At 34.8% G+C, this 15,605-nt stretch overlaps 1 protein-coding gene across 3 annotated transcripts in view; it reads right to left on the reverse strand.

Moving 5' to 3' along the window:
* Nucleotides 1–15,605, reverse strand: part of LOC6041652 (protein sax-3) — a 418,150-nt gene that overhangs the window by 39,596 nt on the left and 362,949 nt on the right. For all 3 annotated transcript variants that reach the window (XM_038251334.1, XM_038251332.1, XM_038251333.1), the window contains exons 6-7: nucleotides 13,980–14,257; nucleotides 10,270–10,477 (exon numbers count right to left, since the gene is read on the reverse strand). In XM_038251334.1, coding sequence (XP_038107262.1) covers nucleotides 10,270–10,477; nucleotides 13,980–14,257 — 486 coding nt within the window. The remainder of the gene's footprint in view (nucleotides 1–10,269; nucleotides 10,478–13,979; nucleotides 14,258–15,605) is intronic.

The following is a 15,605-nucleotide window of genomic DNA, read 5'->3' on the forward strand; positions in this document are numbered from 1 at the left end:
TTTGCAAATCAAATTATAGTGATAAAAAGTTAAATAAAAAAATCACCAAATTTTTTTTCCGTGTATAATTTTTTTCCAGTGTAGTCCGTATCCATACCTACAACTTTGCCGAAGACACCAAATCGATCAAAAAATTCCTTCAAAAGATACAGATTTTTGAATTTTCATACATCATTTTTGTATGGACAGCTGCGAAATTTGTATGGAAAATTATATGGACAAACTAATGATGCAAAATGGCTTCTTTGGGCATACCGAAGGCACCAAAAAAGTTTCAGTCGGATTAAAAAATACAAAAATTAAAATCGAAGGAAAAAGACCGATTTCGTAGAGAATTGCTCTATTGTGCTTTCAAATTGAAAACTATTAAAATTTACTTAAAAAGTCTTTATGGATGAAATATTTATTATGTTGTTATTAACAACATATGTTATTAAGAATCAAATTCAAAAATATAATACGAGAAAATTGTTAAATTTTGCGGGATTTCACGGAAATCCCGTAAAATTTAAAAATGGCTTTACTTATACAGGGAATGCATTGACCAAGTTTCAGTAAAGCTCTAGAGGCCTAATGTATTGTATGCTTATAATGTTTTAAGAATTATTTTTTTCCTGATTTCCCCTGATTCTTTGGATAATTTTTGAACTGAAATTGAAATTGTATATTGTTAAAAAAAATAAAAAAAAAATAAATTATATATCTTCAACACAAGCCAAACGAGACATCTTCTTTCACCCTAACCATAATATTCAAAAATCAGGTCATGCACTTTTCTCCACCTTCACCTTTCTTCCCAAGCACGACCCAAAGTGTTATATCTTGTAGGTGTAGCTGGGAAACACTTTTTTAAAGCACACTCTGCAAACTAAAATCATCCCCAAGAAGCAGCAGTCACCACATATGTAGAAATGTGTGTCTTTCCGTTTGCGAAAGCCGCACGACGCGCTGCCAAAGCTAAAGCCAGCTGGGTCGGAGCCAAAAAGGACCGGAAGAGAGCTTTCAGGTTAAGTGCCCTTAAAAGCACCAACGAAAAAAAAAGGAGGAGAGGAGAAAAACACACAAAGTGCTTATACCTTTAGTCACGTGGTCCCGGGGAATTGTCGCTTAGCGGGGGTGGATATTTTTTTCTGCGTGAATTTGAATAGGTGGGGAGAAAGTGAAATTGAGGGATAGAGAGGGAGATATTATCTGCTTCTCGTTTTTTTCTTGTGGGCGAAAATTTGGGAGAAAGAACGCGATAATTATTTTTATCACGCGTTTGAAGGCTTGGCTCGTGTCAAAGCCACATTCAGAATTAATATTCGTTCTGAATCTCACAGTTTTTAATGACACAAAAAAGCAAAAAAACCTTGAAGAATATAGATGGAAAAGTGCAAATTATTGATGATTGGTTCGTGTCCCTATAAGTTTGTGTAAATTAGTTAATTTTTAAAGTTATTCACAATTGGCACATTAAAATTTTTGAATCTCAATAAAAAATGAAGCAGGACTTGAAAGTCACCTCAATAAAACATTCAAAAACTGGTCATTAAGAGAAAGCAAACGATCCCGGATAAGGCGGGTAAACTTTGCTAATTAAAATACTTCTTCACTGCTAGAAACAACTACGTTATGAATTTATAGTGAATTTGTGTGCCACTAAAGAGAAAAGTTGCGTGTTTTTCCGAGGAAGAAAACAATTACGCGCGAGGAAAACTTTCCCGGACTTTTGGCCGGAAGCTTGTTAAAAGTAGTTTTGTGCTCGACTTTTCATTGCGCGACAGAAATTAATTGTTTTTTAAGGCTTTCGGAATCAACGACCCTTGGGGCGACGAGGGAAACCACCTCTCTTAATGACATTTATTTCAATTTTTCAACCGTAAAATCTGCCACCAGTGGGCTTTCAGCAATAAATCTCTGCTGTTTTGTTGCTTTTTTGCCTAATAAGATCACACGGAATCGGTTAACATGCGTTCGGGGGCCCCGAGTCAGTCAGGCTTGAATGATTTGCAGTTGCATGTAAGCCAATATCATGCAACATGCAATCTCATGGGCCTTGCTAGAAGGACCCGCAGAAAGGGGCAGGGTTCTTTAAGTAAGCCGACGATTGGAGGAGGTTGGCTTTTTCTAGCCACCTAGACAAGTTTCTAGTCATGCTTCAGTTGTTGCTTTTTTTGCAAATTGCCTATGTCAGAAAGAGGAAAGCAAGGTGGCGCTTTTGGGTTACACTCAGAATATTTGATTTTTGAAATAAAATTTAATGATTATTTGAGGGTTAAAATAAAATAGATATATTTTTTTATGTAATAAGCATGATTTGTCATAATCAATCTATTTCCCACAACCGAAGAGTTCTGAAAAAATCAGGAATTCTTAATTTATTTAAAAATTAATTCTGTTAACTTTGTGTAAACCCAAGAAAACTGGTCAAATTTATAAACGTTGGTATACAGGTAGTGTAATTAAGACAAAAGGGTAATTCTCCGCAAACTCACACAGCAGTTGCCCCGACCCCTCTTCGATTTGCGTGAAACTTTGTCTTAAGGGGTAACTTTTGTCCCTGATCACGAATCCGAGGTCCGTTTTTTGATATCTCGTGACGGAGGGGCGGTAAAACCCCTTCCATTTTTGAACATGCGAAAAAAGAGGTGTTTTCAATAATTTGCAGCCTGAAACGGTGATGAGATAGAAATTTGGTGTCAAAGGGACTTTTATGTAAAATTAGACGCCCGATTTGATGGCGTACTCAGAATTTTGAAAAAACGTATTTTTTTCAAAACTTTTTTTTCGTAAAATCGCGATAACTCGTGATGTTTATAAGCAAATCCCTTATGTCTATATATCAACATTTTTGTAATTGTCTACTCTACAACTTTGTAGAACATTGTTACACTCTAAAAAATAACCCTGCAAAGTTAGAAAAAACACGAAATTTTAAAATGAAAAATTTTGTTCTAAATGAAAAAATGACCCTTCTGGGTCAATGTAGATTCAAAAAGTACATTAAATTTCCCATAAAATGACATGTTCCAAAAAATTTTACAGTCGAGTAACGGAAAATGGTAGAATTTTTAAAGCTTTTTTAGTGTTTTTTTTCGATGAAAAATACGTTTTTTCGAAATTCTGAGTACACCATCAAATTGGGCGTCTAATTTTACATAAAAGTCCCTTTGACACCAAATTTCTATCTCATCACCGTTTCAGGCTGCAAATTATTGAAAAACACCTCTTTTTTCGCATGTTCAAAAATGGAAGGGGTCGTACCGTCCCTCCGTCACGAGATATCAAAAAACGGACCTCGTATTCGTGATCAGGGACAAAAGTTACCCCTTAGGACAAAGTTTCACGCAAATCGAAGAGGGGTCGGGGCAACTTTTCTCGATTTCGTGTGAGTTGGTAGAGAAATACCCAAAAGGTATTTTCCAACAAATGATGAAGTTTCGGAGTAAAACAGATTAAGCAAATTAGAAGAGGCAACTTTTGGCTTTGTTGAAACTTAGGGTGGTTCACGATTAAAATCTAACATTTAATTTTTTTCTAACAATCTACTATCTATTCTTCTACGTCGAATTTTTTCAATAGCATCAGATCAAACCCTCGAAAATCAGTTTTTTTTTATTAACGTTAAATTTCAGTTATTAAAAAAAATTTGCTCTGAAATCGCATTTTTTAAACTCCAATATTCGAAAAAATGAGATGAGTAGTGCGGTGCCTGTGTGGACGCTCGGTCCTGTTTTTTTCGTGTTATTTTCCGTCTCTTTTGTGTCGCTGTTCGAGTGCATGGGGTGATTGGTCATTATAATTAAACAATGGCATCAGTAGTGCGGTGCCTGTGTGGACGCTCAGTCCTGTTTTTTCGTGTTATTTTCCGTCTCTTTTGTGTCGCTGTTCGAGTGCATGGGGTGATTGGATTTCTTCTTCTTCTTTTTCATTTATTTTTTGTTCGCGCGTTCGTTGGCTGATGAATTTTATTTTTGTTCTCTTTATATAGTTTTCGATAGAAACGATCCGATTTTTGTTTTTTGAGACAAGCAAGTCGTATTGCTGGATTAAGTCCTTTCCATATCATCGAGGATCGGAAGGCACGTCGACGGATATGTCTTAAGGCTTATGATATAAAATAATTTTAATGAATTAAGCCCTTCCTACATCACCGTTGATCGGAAGGCACGCCGACGGAGAATTTCTGGAGAATCGCGGTCGAATTCCCCGTGTTCTTACCACTGGTTGTGGCCGGCGTCGGTATTGATCAGCACGATAGGGACCTTTGAAAATTGCGAAGGGGTGATGGTTCCTACTTTTCATCTGTGGTCCACGGAGCAATGTTTGGGGGTCCTGGTCAATAACGAAGTAGCAGCTACGGGTAGACACCAATGCTATGCTATGCTATGCTATGCTTCCTTTCGCGTGCGTGTGAAGGTGCGGCTGGCTCTGGCTGTCCCGATGACAGTTAGCCAGTTCGATTTGCGATGCCTTTTCGTTGGGTCGCAAAATTTTTGCGTCCGTTGTCGGTGTGCAACAACAACAAAACCTTATCATACCATTTCAGTTCGATAAACATTGTAACTCGTCGTTCGCAACGTTAACCAGTACCTCACTAAACATCAATCATTTAAAACTCGTTAAATCATCTCAAGTTAAAAATTGCACTGTTCAATCCTTCATTCATTAATTTCATATGATTTTGGTTCTATCTTTCCACAGCCGGCTGTCTAAGACTAAACCATTTCATTTAAAATTTAACAACAGATAAACGGGAAATGTCTCATCCGCAGCATCCGATTGCTTGCCTTGAGAATAAAACAAAATACCGTTAAACAAACACTATGATTTTGGGTCGCATCATCATCTTCTATGATGAATCCTGACCAAACACCCTATCCTACTAACAAGTTTTCAGGTTCCTGGCGCTCGTGGGGTGTAAGCACAGAGTAAATCAGCTGCCCTAGTAGCAACCTGCGCTAACTAACTTCCCGTCCCTTAAAATCGAGGTCTACAAACTGACATGGCGGGTGCCGTTGGTGGCCAATGACTGTTACCTATTCGCAACTGATCTAGCTTTAGCAATCATGGTGTTTTATCTTTTCAGCGCATTCATACATGCTGTTGATAAGGGAAACACCACTAGATCGTCGAAGCCTATAATCAGTAGTGCTGAAAGGATATTACGGTTCTGTTCAGCAACGGAGGGGCAACCATGGGTGATCTCTCATGCTCATGCTCATGCTCATGCTCCAATATTCGAAAAAATGAGATCTAGTATATAAAACGCTGAAAAAAATTAGGGCATTTCATTTTAAACTCGAAATATCTTAGCTTCAAAAAGTTGTATTTTCAATGAAAAAAAGTATGGGACCACCCTAATGAAATTCGAAAACTATCCAATCGTCACAGCAAAAAAAAATTGAATTTTGGAATGTTGAAAATTTGGTTGGTTGATTAATACCCATTTTTTGAGTAATCAATAAATGTGTAAAAATGTGAACCTGACGAATATTCACGCATTTTTTTGACACAAAATCTGTCACTGATTCTGAATATGCCCTCAGAATTGAGCCAAAGAGTCATAATATCGATTTTTGGTCATGTTTCGGGTTTCTATGTAAAATAAACATGTACACCCATTGAAACCCAAAATAAGACAAAAATCGGTATTTGCGGACTGATGTAGATTGTCTTGACGAGGGAATTTCAAGTTGCACGTGGATCTGTAGGAAAAATAAATGATGCTCGGAAAACAATTTCCGATTTTTGTATTTCACATTTCTCACTTCTAGATGAATTCCCTTTTTTAATTTTGAAATTTTTGAATAAAATTTAGGGGACTAAAACGTATCTTTCAAGCTTGAGATTAGGTTAGTGGAAAACCTGGTACCAGAAAAATGTTTTTTTTAAATTGTGAATTTTGAAAAAAAAATTAAAAAATTATGTCATTTCTTTCAAATGGTTTGTTGAAGCAAAATAAAATTTGCAATCAAAAATTTCTCTGTACAATATTATTTATATTTTTTGATTAAGTGCTTTCAAGTGGTTAAGTAATCAAAACAGATTTAAGAAAACCTAAGAATATTTCTTCACAATTTTCTATTTCGACTTTGTTGTTCGGACCAGGTTAACCAGGTTGAAACAGAAAAAAACTTAGTCTGGAAGAAACATTATATTATGTAATCCTTAATAATTTTTAATTCATCACTAAAAAAATCAGATTTATTTGGCAACTGCTGGTTGCTGAAATCATAGATTATAATAATAATATTTAGTCTATGCTGAAATACAGCCTTTAAAAGTTAAATTTTGTGTGAAAAGGGTTTTCCCTGTGTCATAAAATTGGCCTTCCTTTTTTGACTCGAAATTTCTCGGAAACTATATGTTTGACCATTATGCTTATTTAATTAAAACAGATTTTAAAATGTTAGAATCCAGGGTAACCATTTGAAAGTTTTATTTCTCAATATAAAAAGTTGGATTTGATTTATTTATTTAAAGACAATTTCACGAATTTTAATTTTTTATCAATTTTTAACTCGCAATTTATCGTAATTATAAGTTTAAATTTCGATGAATTGCGTGTTCAAAAAAGGAGGACTAATCAGATGGCTCATTTTCACAAAATTTCAACTTAATGAAGTTTTTTCTCACCAATCAGCAGTTTTCTAGCAGTGCTCAACACAAAAAAAACATACGGGAAATTTTTTAAGGACAATAGGATCAAATTGCAGGTTATCTTTTCTTTATGAAGATTTTCTTTAAAGGCAAAACTTGAACAAATTCAAATAAATAGAAAAAATAACTTTAAACGCTAATGATGAAAAAAGGTATACTTTATTGACAAAATAAAATGAAACGTCAATTTCGATTGTAAATTTGATAAATAACTTTAATTGTTTTTCGAAATTTCATTCGACTTATTTTTTATTTTATACAAAAATCACATTTTTTCAAATGGACTTTCCTTTGGATCTGCTCAATTTTAAACAATTGCGCAGAAGTTTTTTTGGAGTCTCCTTAAACGACGGTTTTGATTTTACGCAGATGCTGGTTTTAGTAACAAATTTCGCTGTTTTTTTTTAAATAATTCACATTTGATCACTTAAAGTCGGATTCTCAAAATCTGTTTATGTTATGAAAAATCAAAAGTCCGTACCCCGAGAGGAGGTTTTTTGATTTTTAGGCATAGTCGCTGGAAATCATTTTTTTTATTCAGAAAGACGGAAAACCCCTGAATTTTTATTTCAACGTTTATAGCAAAAAAAAAAAATGATATTGACTAACTTTACTAGATTTATTTTTTATCATAAAAGCATTGCAAATCATATTGCAAGTTCTTATCTCCACCCCACTTCAACATTTCTTCAAAAATACTGGTGGCAAAACAAATTACTGCTGATGATTTAAATTTCTATTGAAAAAACTTGTACAATTGATTGTAAATTATAAAAAAAAACATTGTATACCATTTGTTTTCGTATGTTTATAAAAATGGGGCACTTTTATACACGTTTTTTATTTTATTTTGATGTTTGGGTCACTAATTTGAAGAAAAAAACTTAAAAACTAACGAAAAATTTGTTTTCATGATTTGATTGATATTTAGCAAAATTTTGGTAGTAGCATTAAATAAAGCGATTTGTGATACTTTTTGCATTAGAATTTCTGATTTTGTGCTTGAAATTTGCAATATCTTTTTTTGATAATTGAAATCGTTGATTTTAGATAATTGATAATTGCAAGTGTTGATTTTAATCATTCGTTTCCATTTTTAAATATTCATTTCATTTATCCATTTATTTTCGACCCCAAAACATCTTGTAAAATTTTCTTCAATTTTCTTTTAATTATTATTGTTGATCCAACTTTTGGTAACTGAAATTTTGGCTCGAAAAAAAAAGAAGTATTTTTTATAAATTTCAAATGCTATCCGATAAAACACATTTTTTCAATCTACAATATCTTGGTAACTATTGCTCTAATTTTCAATGTCAGGGTATGAAACTTTTGTTAAATTTGAAATCTTTTGACAAATATTTTATCAAGATTTTAAAAATCAAGACTAATATTTCAAAAGGGATATGTTATTGCGAAATTGGCTTTTCCTTTTGTTGAAATTATGTAAACAAACTTGTGAAAAATTCACATTCACAACATTTAATGTAGTTATATCAGAGTGCATTTCATCACAACTTCACCAAATTTCTCCGTAGGCGGAGGTGCCACTTGCGTGACAACATGCACGAAGAAAAAACAAACAAACAAAACGCGCGCCATTTATTTTGTTTTCACTGCCAATTTTTCATCCAAGAACCCAGCACAACAGGGCTAGATACAACATGCAGTGCACACTTTGGGTCTGGGATGGCAAGCAAACGCGCCGCCGCCAAAGACTCTTTCGCAGGTACTATGGCAATTTTTGCAAACAGCTCGTTGTTGCACGAAAAAGGGGATTTTCAATCAGTGGGCCGGGTTGACATCCAGCCCCCCTTTTTTTTGTTAGTCGTGTTGTGCGTGGCCGATCGTGTCTAGTTTTGGGTGTTGATGCACTGAAGTTTCGAATTAGTTTATTCATTTTTATTTTAAATTTGAAAAACATCTATGTTAATTTCAGAAAACTTTAAAATTCTGTCTACATTTTATTTTCGTCAAATTTTTTAGTTTTTAATTTTTTGTTGAGTTACTTTTTTCAGAATATTTAATTTATTTTTATGATTTTTCTATTTGGTAGTGATGTTTTTTTTCTAAACTTGTGTGTACTTTATCTATTTTTGAATTATTATCAGAAAATTTCCCGATTCTGCTCCTTTCCGTGCCTTTTATTCGGTGGCATGTTATTGTGCCAATATCGTGATTGGCGCGCCAGAGTGGTAAACAAATCGAAGCCGACACCAAACGCTAAACTAAACACCACCGCCAGGGTTTTTGCTCATTTTGGGAGGCGTTTTCGGTGGGTTGTGTCCCGGCGTCGTCATTTGATCACTTTAGCATGCTTTTAGTAGAAGGTGTACCGGGAGGGGGGAGCGACTAAATTATGCAAGAAACGTGTCATTAAGTCTAAACTTGAGGTGCTCTCTCTGCTCTGTTGGCTTCGCAAGTAAATACCGATGCTCTTAACAGGCTGGTAATTACCCGCCGCCGTGGTCCCTTGAGGACAACACCTGAGTTGGTAAAGCATTGAGTTGGGTTGGGTGGTGCAAATTTTCGATTAGACGACAACGGCGCGACGTTCGCCAAGTCGCCGAAAGGTATTCACAGTGAGATGTAATTTTCCACCGTGAGTTGGCTATTTAGAGTTAAATTTAGTTACGGGGGAGATTCGGCTGGTGGCGATGGCTAAAGGTTAAGGGTTACTTATGGACTCATTACTAAGGGGAGTAATGAAGTTTATCCAATATTGGTTTTAGATTTTATGAGTTCTGGCAATCTTGAAAATAAAATTAAGTAACTTGAAGAAAATAATATATTTAAAATATTTCAATGACAAATGACCATCATTTTTGTTTTGAATTTAATAAATCTATTTGCAACAATGTTGCAATATTTTTACAACAAAAATGTAACACTAAATGTTGTTATGTTCAAATTACTCCCATCGCCAACAACCTGCTGCCATCCTGGCAGAGTAACAAGACCATAACATTGATTGATGGCAAATTCCGCCAATCAAGCTCACCACCATAAAAAAAGAAAGAAAAAAAAATCCTCCTGAACAGGTACACAACCAATTTAATTCCCAAACCCCGACAATGCCCAAACCACACTTGTTACACTTACACTTGGCCGGGTTGGCTATCATTATCGCGTGCCTCTTCTTCATCTGGTCGGAGTCCATTGAATGTTGGCCCCGTCAAAGTTTAACATCAAAATTACGGGTCCCGTCAGCTTTTGGATGGGTTGAGCTGCTAACCCCTTCGAAAACAAAACGCGCTCGACAAATAGCTCCACTCTCTCTAAACTAAAACCAATGATGGCCCGGTCATGCAAACTGGCAATTACCTGAACTTGCCTCCCCTTTCCTCTGTTGGAGGTGCCTGACCTGGGCTAACATTGTTGAATTCTTAGAATGACTCTTTGAAAATCATATCAAATCATAAATTTAAAAAGAATTATTGTAAATAAGGCAATAGGTAGCGATTTTCTTAAAAAAATAAATGACATTTAGAAATTGGTCACCCTATCGTCCCAGCTGACTATTTTCAACAAAGTACTGAAAACCAGCCTAAGTACACACAACCACTAAACCCACCGTACAATTTATTCAAGTGCGCCAATTTGAGCCTGAGCAGTTTGACTTACCGTCAATTTTGAGCGTGCCCCCCTGGACGATGGAGAAGCGCGCCCCGAGGGCGGTGATGTCGGTGCCGTTCTTCTTCCAGTAGATCTTCGGGCTGAAGGGGCCCGAGCCGCGGCACGGCAGCATGGCCACACTGCCGCGGGGCAGCGTTTGGTTGGCCGGGACCACCTGCAGCAGCGGCGGCGGGCTGCTGTCGAACGAGCTGGTGACCTGGAAAGTGGGTAGAGAGATTTTGATAAAAAAAAAAATGAAATCTGGGATTTATAATTCTGAGTATTTAAACAGCCTATCCGTCTTGGGTTTCCTATGCAGATAGGACCTTTTGAAAATTTAATCTAGAATTGATGAGAAATCGCAAAAGTGCTTGAAAATCAGTTCTTGTCGTTATACTTTAGACTAATATTTATATTCAAATTTACTTTTGGTAAATGTGTCGATGAGGATGTGTTGCGTTTCATTGATATTTTTGCATATTATTCTGGTATTATTCAGGTAATATTTGAATTGCTGGATCGTTAAAACAGCAGATGAAAATTCACTTAAATTTTGATTAAGTTAAAAGTCAATATAAAAAATCAGTGCGTTGATTTTTTTGTGTCTTGGACTATTACTCTTTTTGCTAGTGTAATTTTCCTGTGCACAATTGGCTTGGTATAAAATTAATTAAAAGCTTTTTCCCTTGGCTCTTGTAGAGGTCGGGCAAAAAAGTAGAAATGTATTGAAAGCAATCATAATTGCAAAGTAAACTTTACAAAGCATTCTTTTTTAAAAATATATAAATTAAAAAAAACAATAGGAGAAATACGCTTTTTATCATCCTGAAATTGACAGAATGATAAAAAGTAACTAAAATTTCAACGAAATTATTTAATTGCTCAATGTTTTGAATATAATAGTAGTTTATGCAACAAGTTTCAAAAAGAGGATTTTTTCAGCACGAGTCGTACATTTATCCAATGAGGTTCACCGAGTTGGATAAATACGAAGAGTGCTGAAAAAATCAAGTTTTGCAACGAGTTCCATACAACATTTTTTGCAATTCCAAGAAAAACACACTGAGTGAAATTTTATGTAAAATTTTCATGTATTTTGTCAATAAATCGTTTAAATAAAAAAAAATGTTGAAAAGTGTTACTTTTCGAAACAAGTGCTAAAAAGTTCAACTTTTCAGCACCCATTTGAGTGCTGAAAAGTAGAACTTTTCAGCATTTAATTTGAAAAGTGTTGCTATTCGATTCTGTTATTTTTGGTACAGAAAAGTAGGCTATTTCGTCGTTCAAGAATGACAGGAAAAGTAAGTAGTTTCACGACGGAATTGCAAAAATTAAAATTTTTGTAGTACTGTTTTCAAATATAATAATAGTAAGAAACTGACAGGCCTGATATCTAGTTTTAAGGTAGAATACTTTGGAATCAGATAAGTGAATTCCAAAGTTGTTAATCGATAAATTATCGTCTGACGATAACGATAATTGTTATCTTTATCGTCATTTCGATAATTCTATCGGCGAAAATCTTTATGCCGATGATGGACGTTAACTCATTTTTAAAATCTTTCTAAAATCGATTAATTCAACCATATCATGATAAATTTTTAATGCTTTAAATATTTTTTTTTGAAAATGTAGTAAATTTTAAATTATTTTTTCACAATGTGCCGTATTTTTTCGAAAGTACTCAAATTTTCCAAATTTGCTATATGGGTATTAAACTAAGCCAATTTTTGTATGCTTTTTTTTTTTGATTTTATTGGAGCTTTTTGAGAAAACACTAAAATATTCACAAAATACCGTATTTTTCCAAAAATACTCATGTTTTCAAAATTTTGCATGCCTTTTTATTTTTTACAATTTTCTGAAAATACAAAGTTTTTCACAAAATATCACATTTTTTCGAAAATACTCAAATTTTCAAAATTTGCAATAAGGAAATCAAACGAAGCGAAAATTTGTGTGCCTGTTTATTTTTTTACACTTTTTTGAAAATAGTTTTTTTTTACAAAATAGCGTATTTTTCGAATTTCATTATTTGCAAAAAATGTAATATCAAATGAAACGAAATTTTGTGTGTTTTTCAATTTATTAGAGTTTTTTAGAATAATTTTTTTTTCTCAAAATACCGTTTTTTTTGGAAAATTTTAAATGTTTCACAAAACTACTCAAACTACATACTCAAACTTTCAAAATTAGCAATTTCGGTACCAAACTAATTGAAATTCTATTTTTTTCAATGAATTACAGTTTTATTTGGAAAATACCAAAAAAAATCACAAATTATCGATGTTTTTCGAAAATACACAAATTTACGCGTATTCAAACGAAGCGAAATTTTGCATGCCACATACATACAATCAAATTATGTGTGCTCCATATAAATTTGTTTCCTCATTTCATACCCATATTGCAAATTTAGAAAATTAGAGTATTTTTGAAAAATACGGTATTATGTAAAACTTTTAATTTTTAAAACTCTAATAATGAGAAAAAGCAAGCAAAATTTCTTTTTTTCTGCAAATTTTAAAGCTTGAGTATTTTTAAAAAGTACGATATTTTGTGAAAATTTTATTTTTTTTACCAAAAAAAAAAAACACTAATAAAGTGAAAAGGTAAACAAAATTTTGCTTCGTTTGATACCCACAATGCACACTATGAAAATTGAAGTGTTTTCGAAAAATACGGTATTTTGTGAACAATTTTGAGTACAAAGAGTTTGCTTTTGACAGCTTTTATATTTGACTCGTTTTAATATTTACGTAAGATGATTTACTATCCAGATTTCTACCACACTGAAAAAAATATTCTGTTTTCAGTTATGAGCAATGTAATTAAGCTTATATCTACAAGCCCATGTATCCAATTGAAAAGCTGTCAAAAGCAAACTTATGGGAAATTGGACGAGCTTTCCGGTAAAAATATTTTCGAGACTGAAAAATCAAGTCTGTCATATAGAAAATGGCAAAAACCACCAAAAAAGCTGTTTTTTCAACATTTTTATTTTTAAAACCGCTGTAACTTCGCAAGAATTGGACAAAGGACAATGGTCAATATGGAGACTTTTGTGTAAAATTGTCTGGAGAATCGATTCCTACTATCGGCTTTTGAAAATTTTGACGTTTAGACCACTTTTCAAAAAACAGTTTTAGAAAATGATTTTTGAATTTTTTTTAGGAGAGACATACCATCCTGCATTTTTCGTGAGTTTTTTTGTAACATTTTAGGCTATTTCCTCAAAAATTTTGAGCAAAAAAAATCGTGACATCACCATCAAATTTAACTTTTAAACTTAAAAACTGAAAAATCTCCTAAAAGTGGCGTGTATTTGTATTTTTCTTTCAGTGTATTTTTTTTTCAGAAAGCCCGTCAAATTTCCTACAAGTTTGTGCTTGACCACTTTTTGATACGATGCAACGGCTTTGAGTTACAGTCATTTTTAAATTACAAAATACAAAAATGTTATAATTACTTACGCCCTTCTCAAATGTCATTTTCGAGTACAATTGGCTCCATATACACAAACATGGCTTATATAGGCCTAGGATAACATGTCTACAAAGTTTCATTGAAATCGGAGAGGGTCGGGAACAAAAGTACCAGAAAAATTCCTGATTTGAGATGGAATTTCTCTATGTTTTTTTCTTTTCAAATCTTAATTTAATTCTTGAATGATCAAGTTTGGTAAGATGACTAAAATTATTAAGAAAAATTCCACCAACCTGCAAATACGCCCTGCTCGTCGTCGACCCGGCCACACTTAGCGCCGAGCACACAAAGTACCCGTCGTCCTCCTTCTGGGCACCGCGCACCTGCAGCGAACCCTGGCTAGAGATGTGAACACTGCCGTAGGTGTTGTTCGGGAACATGAGCACCTGTGAGCCCTCCTTGGTCCAAAACACCGACGGGGGTGGATTCCCCGAGGCGGTACACTTGAAGGTGGCCACTCCGTTCAGATTCGTGCGCTGGTCCTGCGGCTTGATGATGAACGTTGGAGGTGCTGGAAATAGAAAAGAGATTTATATTTAGAAAAAAGAGTCGACAATTTTGAAATTAAAAGGAATTGCAGCTGTTCCAGCTAATCGATTTGTCAACTCGACTTGGGAAACAGAATCCAATTTCTCACTGTTGTACAAGAAATTGTCCACGGCCATCGATCGAACCGGAATAAATGGCCTGTTCGATTGCTTGTAGCAATTTTTTCACTCTTCGCTCGTCTGTGTTTGGGTAGTACGAAGCAGTAAAAGGCACAGTTTTTCATGTACTATTTTTTGTGTGAGCAGCAGTTATCGTAGTCACAACAAACCACCATGTTCTGGAGGGAAGAAAAAAAGGATGCAAGGAAGAGCTAGTATGTGTTCTGCAACAACTCTCTAAACTGTCGTCCACTATCAATAAATTATAGCAGAATGCACGGGAAAGCAGTTCTCTGGGAAATAAATTTATCTAAAATTTTAAACATTTAATAATTTCATTAGAGTAAAGCAGAGTAGAAGTAGAAGTAGAAGTAGAAGTAGAAGTAGAAGTAGAAGTAGAAGTAGAAGTAGAAGTAGAAGTAGAAGTAGAAGTAGAAGTAGAAGTAGAAGTAGAAGTAGAAGTAGAAGTAGAAGTAGAAGTAGAAGTAGAAGTAGAAGTAGAAGTAGAAGTAGAAGTAGAAGTAAAAGTAGAAGTAGAAGTAGAGTTGAGTTTAGTTGAGTTTTTGGAATTGAAAATACAGTTTCTGGAGAATTCTTCATAGCGAAACTTCTCTCGAAAAGGTCGTAAAACTTGGGGCGCTTCGGACCTGGTCCGGCGAGACTGTGTGCCCATGACCGTAGCGCCGGGACAACTTGGGCCGGCCGGTCGGTTTGTTTGGGTAATGTTTTAGTCTTTTTTTTCTCTCTCACTTTTACGATGATGTCAAACGGCGGCGGCGGCAGGACAGAGAGTCATAAAAACTGGACACCAGAAGAGTTGCACGGAGCAGTGCATAAAAATGTGCAACGTCCTGCGAAAAAGGGACCGAGGAGGTCGGTTTTATGGGGGGTTTGTTTTGGGGTAGTGAAGTGTGCCACGGGGAAAGTTGTTAAAGTTATGGATCAATTACTGAAATTGAAGATAGGAATCGATTTCTTTAAATTTTACCTACTTTTTCAAAAATGTTCAATTTTAAAATTTCGAGCAAGCTTTTCTTCTAAATTTAAAATCCTCATCTTCCAAGTAACTGCTAATTGTGACCCTCTCGGGAAAAACGCACCCCGTAATCCGGAAGGGATCTTTTTGCCCTTTTCTTCCCAGAAGCTAGGATAACGAGCTGTTTGCTTAGGACGCATTCCGGGTCGAACAGCTTCCGGGCCCAATTTCGCTCC

The sequence above is a fragment of the Culex quinquefasciatus genome, chromosome 2 (assembly GCF_015732765.1).
Source record: "Culex quinquefasciatus strain JHB chromosome 2, VPISU_Cqui_1.0_pri_paternal, whole genome shotgun sequence".
In the NCBI taxonomy this organism is placed as follows: domain Eukaryota; kingdom Metazoa; phylum Arthropoda; class Insecta; order Diptera; family Culicidae; genus Culex; species Culex quinquefasciatus.